At 63.0% G+C, this 16,872-nt stretch overlaps 1 protein-coding gene across 1 annotated transcript; it reads left to right on the top strand.

Annotated features, from left to right (window-relative positions):
• Positions 1-215: 215 nt before the first annotated feature.
• Positions 216-15,874, top strand: C3 (complement C3). The gene is made up of 39 exons (XM_088534686.1): positions 216-318; positions 1,693-1,885; positions 2,615-2,774; positions 3,152-3,222; positions 3,311-3,405; positions 3,488-3,570; positions 3,698-3,788; positions 3,875-3,977; positions 4,497-4,617; positions 4,841-4,956; positions 5,178-5,324; positions 5,684-5,893; positions 5,976-6,170; positions 6,740-6,901; positions 6,998-7,127; positions 7,237-7,308; positions 7,840-8,260; positions 8,508-8,593; positions 8,881-9,020; positions 9,116-9,328; positions 9,456-9,522; positions 9,886-9,972; positions 10,054-10,257; positions 10,455-10,530; positions 10,652-10,811; positions 10,906-11,001; positions 11,093-11,243; positions 11,338-11,501; positions 12,028-12,186; positions 12,600-12,750; positions 12,866-12,917; positions 13,283-13,370; positions 13,456-13,545; positions 13,824-13,929; positions 14,167-14,256; positions 14,439-14,525; positions 14,727-14,810; positions 15,355-15,490; positions 15,721-15,874. Exons 1-39 carry the CDS (start codon positions 248-250, stop codon positions 15,860-15,862), a joined length of 5,070 nt encoding a protein of 1,689 aa, XP_088390812.1. The 5' UTR covers positions 216-247; the 3' UTR covers positions 15,863-15,874.
• The last annotated feature ends 998 nt before the right edge of the window (positions 15,875-16,872 follow it).

The raw sequence follows: 16,872 nt of genomic DNA, 5'->3' as shown, positions 1-16,872 counted from the left end.
CCGCCAGGCTCCTTCCCAGAAATGAGGAAGGACCCAGGCATCCGGGTGCCCCTCCCCAAACACCCTCCCCCCTGCCCCCCCAGTGCCAGGGAGGGGCCCAGGCGTCCGGGCCCCCCTCCCCAGGCCCGCGGGAGCTGGCGGCCCCCCCTCGTTAGCGATTAACTCGTCACCACCGGCGCTATAAAGAGGAAGCGGCCGCCGCAGCCCCCCGGACGCCTGGGCCCATCCTACGGCTGCCCCTGCCACCATGGGGGCTCCGGCGCTCGCCCTGGCCGCCCTGCTGCTCCTGGGGGTCCCGGCCCCCTCCCTCGGGCAGATGTGAGTCCCCGGCACCCTTGGGACCCCCCCCTTGAGGAGACACCCCCCTGGGACCCCCCCAGCAGGACCATCCCCTGGGACCCCCACCCTAGGGACCCCCACCCTAGGGACCCCCACCCTAGGGACCCCCACCCATGGGCCCCTGGCCCTTGGGACCCCCATCTGTGACACCCGGCCCATTGCCAGGGGCCGACCCCAAATGAGACCCCCCCTGGACATGACCCCCACCCCATGACGTGACCCTCCCCTTGATGGGACCCCCGTGGGCAGGGACCCCGTGGGTGGGACCCCCTAGACAAGACCCCACCCCATATGGGACTCCCCATGGCTGGGACCCCCGTGACAAGGACACCCACCCCAAGAGGGACCCCCTACCCTCACCTGGACCCCCTGGCCAGGGTCCATCATGACCAGGGCCCCCATGGCCAGGACCCCCCTCCCTAAAGCTGGACCCCCACCCTCAATGGATCCCCCCGACAAGGGACCCCTATACCCTAGAAGGGGCCACCCCCATAGCGGGTCCCCCCACCATCTCATCCATATGAGCACCCCATTGCCCCCCTCAGCAGTGGGGTCCCTCTATGGCCTCAACCCTATACGAGCCCTTGGAGAACCCCCCACTTCCTCCTTGTGCTGCGGACCTGTCCCCTCAGTGTCACCCCCCCAATCTGTCACCCTAAGCGGGGGGGGCGGGGGTGGCCCTCGGACTTTGTTCCCCTCCAGCAGGACCCGTGCCAAGGTCACGGGTGCTGAAAGGGAAGGAAGTGGGAAGGGGGGGGCAGATTTGGGTGCTGGTGGGGGGGCGTCCCTGGGTGTTGGGTCCTTGGGGATGTTGGGGTGCAGGGAGAGGGTCGGGGGGGTCCTGGGGTAGTGGGGCCTTGGGGATATTGGGGTGCTGGAGGGTCTCCAATGTGGTGGGTGGTGGGGGGGTATCAGGGTGCTCAGGGGGGGCTCAAGGGGGTCCCTGGGGGGTTTTGGGGATATTGGGGGGGTTACTGGGCCTGGAGGCTATTGGGGAGCTGGGGGGGTTCAAGGGGGGTCCCTGGGGGGTGTTGGGGATATTGGGGGGGCTACTGGGCCTGGAGGCTATTGGGGTGCTCGGAGGGGATCAGGGGGGTCCCTGAGGGGTGTTTGGGATATTGGGGGGGGGGTTACTGAGCCTGGAGGCTATTGGGGTGCTCGGAGGGGATCAGGGGGGTCCCTGAGGGGTGTTGGGGATATTGGGGGGTTGATTACTGGGCCTGGAGGCTATTGGGGTGCTGGGGGGGTCAAAGGGGCCCTGGGGTGGTGGGTGCTGGAGGCAGCGGGTGCTCCTGGGTGCTCGGGGGTGGATCCGGGGGGTTCGGGACCCCCACATTGTGCCGTGTCCCCCAGGATGTCCATGGTGACGCCGGCCGTGCTGCGCCTGGAGACCGAGGAGCTGGTGCTGGTGGAGGCGCCGGGGCTGAGCTCCAACACCGACGTCACCCTCATGGTGCAGGACTTTCCCCTCAAGCGCCAGGTCCTCTTCCAGGCCCGCCTGGAGCTCACGCCGGCCAAGGGCATGATGGCCACCGCCCCCGTCAAGGTGGGTGCCACCCCAGGGTGGCCCGAAGGGAGCCCAGCCCCATACGAGCCCCTGGAGAAGCCCCTCGGAGCGGGTGGGAGGGAGGGAGGTGCTGCAGGAACCTGGGGGTGGCACCTGGCGGGGTCCCTGTGTGTCCCAGGGTGGGACATCACGCGAATGTGCCCGAGGGGTGGGACTGCCACACGGGTGTCCCCCGGGGTCTTTGGGGACCGTCACCCAGTGTCCCCATGCACTGTCCCTATGCAGGCAGTGTCCACGTGCAACCACCATTGCTGCAAGGTGGAAGCATCACACAGCTGTCCCCATGCCCAGGGCCACCACCACCAGGGGTGCAGGGGCCACCTGATGTCCCCAGGGCCACCACCACCAGGGGTGCAGGTGCCGCCTGGTGTCCCCATGTCCCAGGGCCACCACCAGGGGTGCAGGGGCCACCTGGTGTCCCCAGGGCCACCACCACCAGGGGTGCAGGTGCCGCCTGGTGTCCCCATGTCCCAGGGCCACCACCAGGGGTGCAGGGGCCACCAGGTGTCCCCATGTCCCAGGGCCACCACCACCACCAGGGGTGCAGGGGCCACTTGATGTCCCCAGGTCCACCACCATCACCAGGGGTGCAGAGGACACCTGGTGTCCCCATGCCCAGGGCCACCACCACACTGGGTGCAGGTGCCTTGCAGAGGGGTCCCCATGCCCGGGGACACCGTGTCACGCGGTGTCCCCGTGTCCCCACAGCTCAGCGCCAAGGCGCTGCCGCGGGGGCCGGGGAAGCAGTACGTGTCGGTGCAGGCCCGCTCGGCCCAGGCCACCCTGGAGAAGGTGCTGCTGGTGTCACCGCAGAGCGGCCACATCTTCGTGCAGACCGACAAGCCCATCTACACGCCCGGCTCCACCGGTGCGCGTCCCGCCCTGGGGGGCCATCGCTGCCATGGGGGTGATGGGGACGCGTGTCCCAATGAGGGGGGGCCCCAGGGACATCCCTGTTGTGGGGGTCCAGAGCTTGGAGTCAGGGTGTCCCCAGTGGCATCTTCGTCATGGCACAGCTTAGGGCTGGGGTCTTCCCCGTGATGTCCCCGTGTTCCCAGGAAGATCCATCTCCCATCTCCAGATGTTTCCATCATGACCACAGAGGTGGGGCTGGGATGTGCACAGGGACATCCCCATTGCAGAGGACCCAGCTCCCATTTGGGATGTCCCCATGGGGGCCCAGCACCCATTTCGGGACATGGTCATCACGTCCCTGCTCATCCTGTCCCCTTTGTCCCTTCCCAGTGCTCTGCCGCTTCTTCGCTGTGGGCCACCACATGGAACCTGCTCCCAAGACCATCATCGTGGAGGTCAAGGTGGGTCCTTGTGGCCCCGAGGGCCATGGGAGCAAGGACAGGAACGAGGACCTGGCCCATTGTCCCTGACCATCCTGTCCCTCTGCAGACCGCCGAAGGCATCATTGTCAAGCAAGTGCCCATCTCCTCGCCCATGAAGACGGGAATCTTCTCCCTCAACCACAAACTCCCCGAGGTCATCAGGTGTGTGGCCCTCACAAGGCACCAGAGGTGGCTCGGGGACATTCCTGTCCCCATCTTCCTGCTCACTCTGTCCCTTTTCCAGCCTGGGCACGTGGACGGTGTCGGCCAAGTTTGAAGACTCGCCAGAGCAGGTCTTCAGCACCCAGTTTGATGTCAAGGAGTACGGTACGGCGTGTTGTGGGGTGGAGGGTCCACTGCAGAGGGCTGCGATTTCCCAGGAAGGGACTTTAGGGGGGAAACCGCAGTGCCCCACTCACAAATGCCACCCTTGTCCCTGTGTCCCTCTTGGTAGTTCTGCCAAGCTTCGAGGTCGTCCTGGAGCCGGAGGAGAAGTTCCTCTACATCGACGGGCAGAAGGATTTCCATGTGTCCATCACCGCCAGGTGAAACGGGGACCCCCATTGAGGATGATGGGGATGTAGGTGACCCCCACCCCAAAAACTGACCCTCTCCCTTGGGGACCTCGCAGGTACCTCTATGGGAAGCCCCTGCACGGGACGGCCTTCGTCCTCTTCGGCGTGATGGTGGATGATGAAAGGAAGAGCATCCCGCAGTCCCTGCGGAGGGTGCAGGTGGGCTGGCCCTGGCCCTGTCCCCATCCCCTGCCGTCCCTTGTCCCCCATTCCTGGCCTCCCACCCCTGCCCCCTCCTGAGACCTCCTGCTCCTGTCCCCATCCTCATCCCTGTCCCGCTCTCCTGTCCCCATCCCTGTCCCTTCTCCTGCTCTCCTGTCCCCATCCCTGTCCCCTGTCCTGCTCTCCTGTCCTCATCCCCATCCCCATCCTTGTCCGTCTCTCCTGTCCCCATCCCGGTCCCCTGTCCTGCTCTCCTGTCCCCATCCCCATCCCCATCCCTGTCCCGCTCTCCTGTCCCCATCCCCATCCCTGTCCTGCTCGCCTGTCCCCATCTCTGTCCCTTCTCCTGCTCTCCTGTCCCCATTCCCATCCCTGTCCCCTGTCCTTCTCTCCTGTCCCCATCCCCGTCCCTGTTCTTCTCTCCTGTCCCAGTCCTCATCCCTGTCCTGCTGTCCTGTCCCCATCCCCATCCCCGTCCCTGTCCTGCCCCTGTCCCACCGAGCGCCATGTCCGCAGATCGTCGAGGGGGACGGGGAGGCCGTGCTGCCCATGGCCATGCTGCGCCAGCGCTTTGCCAACCCCCAGGAGCTCGTGGGACACTCGCTCTACATCTCGGTCACTGTCATCACCGAGTCCGGTGGGTCTCGGGGACGGGGTGGGCAGCGGGGACGCGCGGGGATGGCAACAGCGCGACATGGGGTGACATGTGGCCATGAAGACAATGGGGACAAGCACAGACCAAGGACGCGGTCAACAGGGACAACTGAGACCTTCGGGAGCACTGGGGGAATGGGGACAGCGGGGACACGCAGGGACACGCAGGGACGCTGGGTGACACCCCTGTCCCCGTCCCCGCGCAGGCAGTGACATGGTGGAGGCGCAGCGCACGGGCATCCGCATCGTCACGTCCCCGTACCAGATCCACTTCACCCGCACGCCCAAGTACTTCAAGCCGGGGATGCCCTTTGAGCTCATGGTAATGGCACCCGCCCCAGGGGACACCCAGGGGACAGGGATGGGGACAGGGCCAGAGCGGACCCGCCGCAGCGCTGGGGTCCCTGGCACGGAGCCAGCCCAGGCTTTGGGGCCGTGGGGACAGGGGGTCCCTCCCCTTTGCCACGATGGGTCCCCACTCCTTGTCCCTGCGCCGTGTCCCCTGGCACCTCCTTGTCCCTTGCTGAGCGTTGTGTCCTGCAGGTCTACGTCACTAACCCTGATGGTTCACCAGCCGCGCGTGTCCCCGTCAAGGCCAATGACCTTCAGGGCCTCGTGTCCACCCAGAAAGATGGCACTGCCAAGCTCATCCTCAACATGCCGGCCAACAAGGATACTGTCCCCATCACCGTGAGCAGGGCCTGGGGACACGGGGGACTGGAAGACAAGGGGACGAGGGTGGCTGCAGTGGCCAAGGGGATGGCGTAGGGCTAAGAGGGCAGCTGGGGTGGCTGTGGAACCAGGAGAGCCGCAAGACCAGGAGGATTGAGATGGCCAAGTTGCCCTTGGCACCAAGGATGGCCGAGATAGGGTGACAAAAGGACCGGGTGGACCAGGGCAGCTGGAATGGCCATGGGACAGGAATGGCCGAGGTGACCGGGGTGGCTGAGACGTCCCGAGGGTCAGCGCTGATGGAGGCCGCTGGAGGCTCCATGGTGGCCATGGCTCCCGTCCGACCTCTGCCCCGGTGGCCCCGGGGTCCCTCGCAGGTGCGGACGGCCAAGGAGGGGCTGCCCGATGCGCGCCAGGCCAGCCGCGCCATGCAGGCCCAGGCCTACCACAGCCAGAGCAACTCGGGCAACTTCCTCCACCTGGCCGTGACGGCCAACGAGCTCAACCCTGGCGACAACCTCCCCGTGAACTTCCACATCAAGAGCAACAGCCCCGCCGTGCGCAACGTCGCCTACTTCACCTACATCGTGAGTGCCGCCACGGCCCGTCCTGGGGACCCCGGTGTCCAGGTACCCGCTGAGCCCCTCCAACCTTTGCTGCCCTCCGCAGATCATGAGCAAGGGGCAAATCGTGCGCGTGGGGCGGCAGCGGCGCGAGGTGGACCAGAACCTCGTCACCATGTCGCTGCCCGTGACGGCCGACCTCATCCCCTCCTTCCGCATTGTGGCCTACTACTACGTGATGCCGGGGGAGATCGTCGCCGACTCCGTCTGGTTGGATGTCAAGGACACCTGCATGGGCACCGTACGTCCTGATGGGAAGACGTCAGCGATGGGAGGAGCTTGGGCATCTTGTGGGGCATGGGCATCTTGGTGGAATTCAGGCGTCCTGAGGAGTGCAGTCATCATGGGGGTCTTGGGCATCATGGAGGTCTCAGATGTCCCAGGAAGTTCAGGCACCCTGGGGGGAAAGTTCTAGGATGTCTCAGTGGGAGCTTGGACACCCTCAGGAGCTCAGACTTCCCGAGAGACTTGGACATCCCAAAGCATCCCGGGGGATATTGGGCATCATGGTGGTCTTGCTCATCCTGGAAGAACTTGGATATCTCCAGGGGTTCAGGCACTGTGGGGGAACTTGGGTATCTCAGGGGGTTGTGAACATCCCATGGGTTGTGAACATCCCATGGGATACATGAACATCCTGGAAGTTCAGACGTCTTGAAGGACTTGGCTGCCCCTTGGATGCTCATGGGCTCAGGCACCCTGTGGGGACTTGGCCATCCACATGGGGCTGACCCAGGGGGATCGTTGCCACCACATGGGGACAAAAGCAGAGACACCGAAGCCACAACCCTCCCTCTGTCCCTCCCGCAGCTGGTGGTGAAGGGAGCCTCAGAGGCCGACAACCGGGTGCACGAGCCAGGGACCTCCATGCGGCTCCGCATTGAGGGTGACCACAAGGCCCAGGTGGGGCTGGTGGTTGTGGACAAGGGCGTCTTCGTCCTCAACAAGAAGCACAAGCTGACGCAGTCCAAGGTGGGTGCCGCGAGGGCGTTGGGTGGGATGCGGGAGCCAGGCCGCGTCCTTGGCGTCGTGGCGGTGATGCCCATGGTTGATCCCGGCGCGTTGCAGGTGTGGGACACCGTGGAGCAGAGCGACATCGGCTGCACGCCGGGCAGCGGGAAGGACAACGTCGGCGTCTTCGCCGACGCCGGCTTGAGCCTGGTCACCAACGTGAAGATCAACACGCCGCAGCGAGCAGGTCGGGGACGCTCCGGGACGGAGATGGGCCACCCCGTGCTGGGGATGTGGCACCTGGGGGTCCAGGTGTGACACTCCGCTGTCCTCACCCGTGGCTCTTCTGCCCACAGAGGTCCAGTGTCCAAAGCAACAAAAACGCAGGCGCAGGTCCCTGCAGCTCATCGAGTACAAGAACAACAAAAGTACGTGGTGCCTCGAGGATGCTGGAGTATCCCAGATCCTTGGGGGTGCAGGAGTATCCCGATTCCTTGGGAATGTTGCAGCATCCCATCTCTCAGGGGAAGCCAGAGCATCTTGCCTTCTAGGGAATCCTGGAGTATTCCATCTCTTCTGTTTCCCTGTTGGCACTGGAATAACCTGTCACTGAGGAATGTTAGAGCATCCCATTTCCCAGGGGATGATGGAGAGTCCCATCTCCCTACGGATGCTGGAGCATCCCATTTCCCAGGGGATGATGGAGAGTCCCATCTCCCTACGGATGCTGGAGCATCCCATTTCCCAGGGGATGATGGAGTATCCCATCTCCCTACGGATGCTGGAGCATCCCATTTCCCAGGGATACCACCACATCCCACTTCCCAAAGATGCCACCTCATCCCGTCTCCCCGAGAGTCCCCCAGGCCCGTCCCCACGTCCCCGGCCGCAGCCCCCACCAGCGCGCGGTGGTTTGGAGGGCTCCGCACGGTGCCAGCTCCGCGTCTCGGTGCCGGCAGCGGCGGAGTACGAGGACGGGCAGCTCCGCAAGTGCTGCGAGGACGGCATGCAGGAGAACCCCATGGGCCACGCGTGCGAGAAGCGGGCCACCTACATCCTGGAGGGCGCTGCCTGCGTCGAGGCCTTCCTCCACTGCTGCAACTACATCAAGAGCATCCGCGACAAGAAGCAGCGGGAGCTGCACCTCCAGCTCGCGCGAAGCAAGTACCGGGGCCTAGCCAGGGTTTGGTCGGGACCGGACGAGCCCCTGAGCTCCGCGCGGCGAGGGGCCGCCTGCCCGGGCAAACAGGCTCCATGCGATGCCCCAGGCGAGGCGGACGAGCTCATCTTGGCCGACGAGGACATCACGTCGCGGAGCCTCTTCCCCGAGAGCTGGCTGTGGCAGGTGGAGCCCCTGACGGAGGCCCCCAACGACCTCGGGTGAGCGGTGCCACCACGTGCCCCACACCTTGGGGACCCATCAAGGCGCTCCTGGACGGCTGGGACTCCCTGCTCCAGCTTGGGGAGCACCTACGAGCCCCTGTTCGAAGCCAGGGACCATCTGTGACGCTCTGGTCCAGCTTGGGGACCAGCTATGACTCCCCAGACAAGCTCAGGAGCCCCCAACAACCTCCTGGCCTGGCTTGGGGGGCTCTCTAACACTTCCATTGGTTCTTGTCCCCTCCAGCATCTCCACCAAGACGCTACCTGTCTACCTGAAGGACTCCATCACCACCTGGGAGGTCCTGGCCGTCAGCCTCTCCGAGAAAAAGGGTGCGTTATGGAGCTGTGGTGCTGGGCACTGGGTGGAAAGGGGGCCCTCAAGACCTGAGTGGGTCCCCTGATGCTGGAAGGGTCCCCCAAGACCTTGGGAAGGGCCCACAGACTTGAGAGCTCCCCCAAACCTTGCCAAGACTTGAGTGATCCCCCCAAACCATAAGGACTTGCTTGGGACTTGAAGGATCTCCAATGCCATGGGAGATCCCTGGACTTTAATACCCTCCATCAAGGACAGGTGAGAGCCCAGCTTGTAATCTGCGCCCCTTTTGGACGTACTACAGGTATCTGCGTGGCCGACCCCTACGAGATCACGGTGATGAAGGAATTCTTCATCGACCTGCGCCTGCCCTACTCGGTGGTGAGGAACGAGCAGGTGGAGGTCCGCGCCATCCTCTACAATTACTGGGAGCGTGACATCAAGGTCGGTGAGAGTCACGGAACTGCGGATGAACAGGACGGGAAGATCCGCAGCCGCCGGAGCCCCCAGCTCTGCCGATGCATCCGCGTGTCCTGCAGGTGCGCGTGGAGCTGATGCACAACCCGGCCATCTGCAGCGCCTCCTCCTCCAAGGCGCGCTACCAGCAGATCTTCGTCCTGAAAGCCCAGTCGTCGCGGGTGGTGCCCTTCATCCTCGTGCCCTTGCAGCTGGGGCTGCACGATGTCGAGGTCAAGGCGGCCGTGTGGGGCGCCTACGTGGCTGATGGCGTCAAGAAGAAGCTCAAAGTTGTGGTGAGTGGTCACCGTCATTGCACCGTGGAGATACAGTGCCCACTGGGATGTGATTCCTGGATTAGGGTCCCGGAGAAGGGTGTCCTTAGCTGGTCCAGCTTTGAGAATTGGTGTCTTCCCTCTGCAGCCTGAAGGGATGAGACTGGAGAAGACGGTGAAGATTGTTGAGCTGGACCCAAAAGCACGGGGAATCAGTGAGTGCTGCCCATCCCTTGCTGGGGATGTCTCCAAAATATCTCTGGGGTGAAACTCGCTGTCCAAACACGGATTCTCAAGGCATGAGAACAGAGGGACATCACACTATGGATCTGGGGCATCTCATGGGATGAAGGGCATCCTGCAATGAGCAGGACCAGGGACATCTTGGGGGTGAAAGATGTCCCACAATGTATTTAGGGCATTTTGAGGACATCCTGCTACGGATTTGAGGCAAGACTGAGACAGCTCAGAGGGAGGAAGGGGCATCCTACTGCAGATGTCGGGCAGGGCTGGGACATCTTGGTAGTTCGGGCCAAGTTGGGTCTTCCCAGCTCCAGCACGGCCTCTCCATCCTGCAGATGGTGTGCAGGAAGAGAAGGTCTCGGCCGCAGACCTCTCCGACATCGTCCCCAACACCGAGTCGGAGACCAAAGTCAGCATCCAAGGTGAGAGCAGGGATCCAGGGGTGCGTGGGGTGCTGGGAGATACTGCTCGTCCACATCTTGACGTCGCCCTTCCCCGGCCAGGCAACCCCGTGTCCATCATCGTGGAGAAAGCCATCGACGGCGCCAACCTCAAGCACCTCATCGTGACGCCGTCGGGCTGCGGCGAGCAGAACATGATCGGCATGACCCCCACCGTCATCGCCACCCACTACCTGGACAACACGGCGCAGTGGGACAGCCTCGGCGTCGACCGCCGCACCGAGGCCATCAGCTTGATTCAAAAGGGTAGGGGAGCCTTTTGGGTGAGCAGGGCATCCCCATACCCCGGCATTTGGAGCTATTGGTTGCACTGGGATGTACTCCCTGCTCATGCTGGAAGAGTTGGTGGCCCAAAACAAGCCCAGTTTGACCCATGGCCTGGAGCTCCTGGCCCCACACACAGGATGTCCCCAGGTTCTGCTCAGCTGCCATCTCCTCACCAGGTTACGCTCAACAACTCGCTTTCCGGAAAGATGACAACTCCTTCGCTGCCTTCAAAAACCGTCCGTCGAGCACCTGGTGAGGGTCCTGGCCTCTTCTGCTCACTGGGAGGGGGGACAGGGTGGTGGGAATGGGGTAAAAACCAAGGAAACCGTGGGGAGGAGGAGAAAGTGCAGCTCTGAGGTCCCCATGTCCCCAGGCTGACGGCGTACGTGGCCAAAGTCTTTGCTATGGCCACCAAGCTGGTGAACATTGAGTCTGATGTGGTGTGTGGGGCCATCAAATGGCTCATCCTGGAGAAGCAGAAGCCAGACGGGATTTTCCAAGAGGATGCTCCCGTCATCCACAAGGAGATGGTGGTATGTGGGCACCCAGGCTTGGCTGCAGAGCCCTTTCCCTGCTGGGTAGCCCAATCTCCAGGACCAAAGTCTTTGCCCCCGTGTCACCGCGCAGGGAGGGTACCAGGGCGCCGAGCCCGAGGTGTCGCTGACAGCCTTCGTCCTCATCGCGCTGCAGGAAGCCCGGGAGCTCTGCAAGGATCGCGTCAACGTGAGCGTCCCGCCAGCCCTTGGGGTGGCCTCTGTGCGCCAACCCGTAGAGCAGCCACCCAAGAATCCACATTACCTTTCTCTTTGCCCAGAGCTTGGACAGGAGTATTGAAAAAGCCGCCGAATACCTGTCCCGGCGGTACCAGTCCCTGGCCAGGCCCTACACGGTGGCCCTGGCCTCCTACGCCCTGGCCCTAACGGGGAAGCTCAACACCGAGAAGGTTCTCATGAAGGTCTCCAAAGGTGAAGCCTGGGGATGGGGGGAATGAAGGTGGTGGTGGTGGTGGGTCTCAGGAAGCCATGAGGTGAAGATGGACCCCCCAACAACCTCCCGTAGATGGTAACCGCTGGGAGGAACGCAACGCCCACACCTACAACATCGAGGGCACGTCCTACGCCCTGCTGGCCCTGCTGCAGCTGGAGAAGACGGACCTCACGGGGCCTGTTGTCCGCTGGCTCGCCAAGCAGAACTACTACGGTGGTGGCTATGGCTCCACACAGGTGGGCTGGGGCCTGGGATGGGGTGGGACAGAGACCACCCTGTGACCCCTCTGGAGAGGTGGGTCTGAGCCTTTGTGGGGGACACATGGACATCCGGGGCTCTCTGGGGATCTGGAGGGACTTTGGGGGACCCTTCTGGTCCTTGGGGATCCCCTGGGATCCCCAGGAACCTCTTCTGTCTCTGAGGGACTCACATGGTCCTGGGTAGTCAGGGATCCAGGTGGGGACACCTGCTGTCCAGGGGACCCGTCTGTTTCCTTGGGGTCCCTCAAGCTTCAAGGGCTCCTTCCAAGCTCCTAGGGACCCCCTCTGGCCCTCCAGTGGGCTTTGGAAACCCACCCTGGGGACCCCCAGATCTTATGTCCCCAACCCCACTGGTGACACCACCAACCCCAAAGGACCATTTTGATGTCCCAGGAGCTGATCCAGCCCCAGATAGCATCAGGGCTTTGCTGGTCTCAGAGACGCCCTGGGGACTTGGGGACACCCTGGCCCGTGTCGGCTGGTGACACCGCTGTCCCTGCAGGCCACCATCCTGGTGTTCCAAGCTCTGGCCCAGTACCAGATCTCCATGCCGCAAGAGCAGGCCCTCAACCTGGACGTGTCGGTGCTGCTGCCCCGGCGCGCCAGCGCCATCAAGTACCGCATCGAGAACCGCAACGCCCTGGTGGCCCGCTCTGCCGAGGTACGGCCACCGTGACGGTCCCTGGCCCTGGCGGGTGTCACCGTCACTGCCACCATCCCTGTCACCAGCATCCCAGCGCTTGTGGGCACCTGGACAAGCACAGCGCAATCGCTGCTCCTGTCCCCTACTGTGGTGGCCAAGGGTGCTTCTGTCCCCTTGTTGTCCTGTGATGATCCTGTCCCCTCCATGTTCCTCTGTCTTGGGATGTCCCTTCTCTCCATATCCTGGGATATCCCTGTCCCTTCCATGTCCTGTGACATCCCTGTCCCTTTTGTATCACTCCACATCCTGCACTGTCCCTCCTTGTCCTTCCATTCCTTGGCTCCAATGACATTTCTGTTCCCTCCACACCCTGTCACTGTTGGACCCCCTGGGGACATCCTCATCCCTCCCACCATCCCCTGTCCCCACAGACCAAGTGGAACGAGGAATTCACGGTGAAAGCGGAGGGCACAGGCAAGGGGACATTGACGGTGGTGACCGTCTACAACGCCAAGATCCCAGAAAAGGAGAACAAGTGTGACAGCTTCGACCTGCGGGTGCAGGTGGAAGAGGTGAAGACGGGTGAGTCCCACTGTGTCCCTCCGTGTCCCTCAATGTCCCCTTGGGTCCCTAGAATTCTCCCTGTCCCTCAGGTGACAGGATAAGGGTGACAACATTGTCTATCCCCACCCTGCAGGCAAGCAAAAGGAGGGGATCATCCGGTCTGTCAAGATCTCCATCTGCATGAGGTGGGGGACACCTCAGGAATACCAGGGATGGTGGGGACATTGGAACATCAGGGACATTGGAGATGAGAAGGGGGATGTTGGGACCAGGGATCACAACGCTGGGGACAGGGACATCAGAGATGGGGACATTGTAGAGAGGGAGGGGGACAAGGTGGTCAGGGAAAGGAATGAGGACATCAGGGATAGGGACTGTGACATGGACGGGACAACTGGAAGTTGACTACAGAGATGGGGACACTTTAGAGGGCTCTAGGGAGAGGGATGAGGATGGAGACACTGTCCTGGGGGGATCACTGGAATGGGGATGTCAGGGATGGGGTCTTGGAGATGTGGGAGACCTTGGGGACAGGCACCATCTCCCACAGGTACCTGGACAACGTGGATGCCACCATGTCCATCCTTGATGTCTCCATGCTCACGGGCTTCACTCCCGATCTCGATGACCTGAAACGAGTGAGCACAAGGAGACTGGGGACACAGGCATGACCTGTGTGGTCATGCCCACATGTGCCAAATGTCACCATGTCCCCATGTCCAGCTTTCAGAGGGGGTGGACAGATACATCTCCATGTACGAGATCGACAAGGCGCCCTCGGACCGCGGCAACCTCGTCATCTATCTCGACAAGGTGGGACAGGGGCAGATGTGAGATATGGCTGGGATGGCTCAGAGATGGGAACGGAGTGAGGAATGGGGACACGGGGACCAGGGACAGGGTCAGGGACGAGGCTGGAGATGGGGCCAGGATGGGGATATGGGTGGGACATAGGGGTGGGGAACAGGACATAGGGGTGGGATTGAGGATATGGATGGGGACAAGGGCATGGGCAGGGATGGAGACATGGCCAGGCTCCTGGTGCCCATGTAATGCCATCATGCACTGACTCTTTCCCCGTCTGTCCCCAGGTGTCCCACACGGAAGAGGAGTGCTTGTCCTTCAGGGCCCACCAGGTCTTCCAGGTGGGGCTGATCCAGCCGGCCTCGGTCACGATCTACAGCTACTACAAGATTGGTGAGCCCGTGTCCCCCCATAGCCCCCCGAGTCCCCTCATGTTACCCTGATCCTCCCGAGCCCCCCAGGGCTCCTCCTCTTGGCCACCTCCCTGCAGACCATCTCCCCGCCATGGTGCCACCAGAGCGTCCCCATGTCCCAGCTGATTTTGCCCCCCGAAGAGCCCTAGATATCGCCCCCCCTGCTGACGTTCTCCCCTGCCGTGTCCCCGTCCCCGTGTCCCCTCCGTCTCCGCAGACGACCGCTGCACCCGTTTCTACCACCCGGAGAAGGGCGGCGGGAAGCTGAACAAGATCTGCCAGGGGGACGTGTGCCGCTGCGCCGAAGGTGGGACCGGGGCAGGGAACACCGGGATGGGGACAAGGGTGATGACGAGGCATGACGGGACGTGTCCTTGTTGTGATGGGACACATCCCGGTCATGATGGGGACACAGCCTGGTTGGGAAGGGGACATCTCCTGGCCATGATGGAGCCTGGTGGCAGCCACGTTCCCCGCGTGTCCCCCCAGAAAGTTGCTTCGTGCAGCACAAGGAGGACGTCGCCATCACCGTCAACAAGCGGATGGAGGACGCCTGTGAAACAGGAGTTGACTATGGTGAGACACCAGCGTGGGGGACATGGTGGGGACATGGGAGGTGTGACAACATAGGAGGACATGGGGGAGATGTGGGAACAGGAGGGGACATGGGGACAGTGGAGGGGAACACAGAGGGACCTAGGGAAAAGGGGACACCAGGGCAACACGTGCCAAGGGGTGGCCTTGGTGACAATGACATGGGGACGTCCCCATCCACAGTGTACAAGGTGAAGCTGCTGGAGGTGAAGGAGTTGCCAGCCTACGACAACTATGTCATGAACATCCTCTCTGTCATCAAGATGGGTATGAGCACCCCGGGGTGGGGACACTCGGGGCACTGGGGACACCTGGCTGGTGTCACCCAAGGGGTGCTGGTGGCATGCAGGGCTGGGACACCCAGGTGGCTTGGGGTCACCCAACACTTCTACCCTGGAGCAGGGACAGTGTGCGGGTTAATGTCACCCAAGGAAACCCCAAGGGCCCTTGGGGACAACCAGGTTGGTTGGGATCACCAAGGATTCAAGGGACACCCAAGGGTCCTTGGGGATACCCGGGTGGGTTGGGATCACCCTAAAGCACTGGCACCATCCGTACGGAGGTGGAAATGACAAAGGGTGATGTCACCAGTGCTGGGGGGGAGGAGGATGACCCATGCCATCACCACCCATGGGTGCTGGTGGCATCAGGGGTCCATGGGGAGAGGACAACCTTTATGGGGAGAGCTGGGCCATGACCGTGGAGCTGGGCCATGTCCATGGAGCTGGGCCATGTCTGTGGCACATGAGGGACATGTGGGGAGTGCAGGGAGGGGACGCGAGGACACTGTCACCCACCGTCACCCGGGCAGGCACGGACGAGGTCGCGGCAGGGAGCAAACGGACCTTCGTGAGCCACCAGCAGTGCCGCGACACCCTGAAGCTGGAGGTGGGCAAGGACTACCTCATCTGGGGACTTGGCAGCGACCTGTGGAGCACCGGAGCCCAGTAAGGACAGGGGACACGGGGACGCGGCACAAGGGGTGGGGACGGGGGGTGACACGGACACGGGTCTGGAGGAGCCAGGACGTAGCGATGGGTCCAGCCATGGCCTCCAAGCTGGGGATTCCCCGGTGTCTCCTAACGGGTTGTGCTCTGCCCCCGTCACCGCTCCGGGGCCACCCGTGGGCGCCGGGCTGCCACCCACCGGGTGTCCCTTCCCCGTGTCCCCCTCGCAGGTTCTCCTACCTGATCAGCAAGGACACGTGGCTGGAGCAGTGGCCGGGCGAGGAGGAGTGCCAGGAGCCCGAGCTCCAGGCCCAGTGCCAGGACTTCGTGGAGTTCGCCGAGACCATGACCCTGTTCGGGTGTCCCACGTGACGGGGTGGCCCCGCCACCCCGGGGCCCCCCCCACGAGCTCCCCTCCTTTTCTTTGTTTTTCTGCTACATAAAAACCCACAAAGCCGCTTTCTAACCGCCCCGCTCTGGCGTCGTGGGGACATTGGGGACGTTGGGGACGACGCGCGCGGCGCCGCTCCAGCCCGGTGGTTTCCGGCCCCGCGGCAGCTTCGCTCCCACGGCGATTTCCGGCACCCATGGGCGCAAGCATGGGGTGTCTCAGGCCACACAGGGGGTCCCGGACGCCTGGGTCCCTCCCTCCAGGTCCCTTGGGATCCCCTTCGCCACCCCCAAGGATCCCCAGGGTGGACAAACGGGTGGATTCTCGGGTGGCTCCTATCGGGTTGTGCACAGGCATCGGGACCCCCAACGGGGATTCACCCCCAAAATGGGGCTGGGGACATGAGACCCCCTGTTGGGGAGGGGGGTGTCACCTTTTTGGGGTGGAAAGTGAAGGACAGCTGGCACCACCTGGAGCCATAAATAATTTTTTTAATATAATAAATTGCAATAAATAATGGGCATTAAAATGCAATAAATTAGCAATAGCCTGGCAATAAATTAGGGGGACTCCCCCCCACCCAGGCCTGCTGGAGGGGGATTGCAAGGGGGTGCCTGGGGCACCCATGGGTGCAGGAAGGCATCGAGGGCAAGGGGCTGCGCAGGGTCCCGGGGCACCCCCAGATTTCTGGATGAGGGGGTCTCAGGACCCCAAATTCTGGTGGCTCCGGGGTCCCGTGGGGCCCCACGAGGCTCCTTGTAGATGAGTATCCAGCCCCACGTCCCTGCGGAGGCGGCTCTCCGGCTCCAGATCTCCATGTAGTTGGGTCTCCAGCCCCACATCTCTAGAACGGTGGGTCTCCAGCCCCACATCTCTGGGCGCAGGGCTCTCCAGCTCCAGGTCTCCATGCAGGTGGGTCTCCAGCCCCACAGCTCCAGCAAGTTGGGTCTCCAGCCCCAAATATCCAGGGACAAGGGTCTACAAGGTCCCT

The sequence above is a fragment of the Tinamus guttatus genome, unplaced genomic scaffold (assembly GCF_059628265.1).
Source record: "Tinamus guttatus ecotype Peru unplaced genomic scaffold, ASM5962826v1 Tinamus_guttatus_pri_ptg000587l, whole genome shotgun sequence".
NCBI classification, from domain to species: domain Eukaryota; kingdom Metazoa; phylum Chordata; class Aves; order Tinamiformes; family Tinamidae; genus Tinamus; species Tinamus guttatus.
The sequence above is the reverse complement of the archived record's forward strand: the minus strand, read 5'-3'. Positions and strand labels throughout refer to the sequence as shown.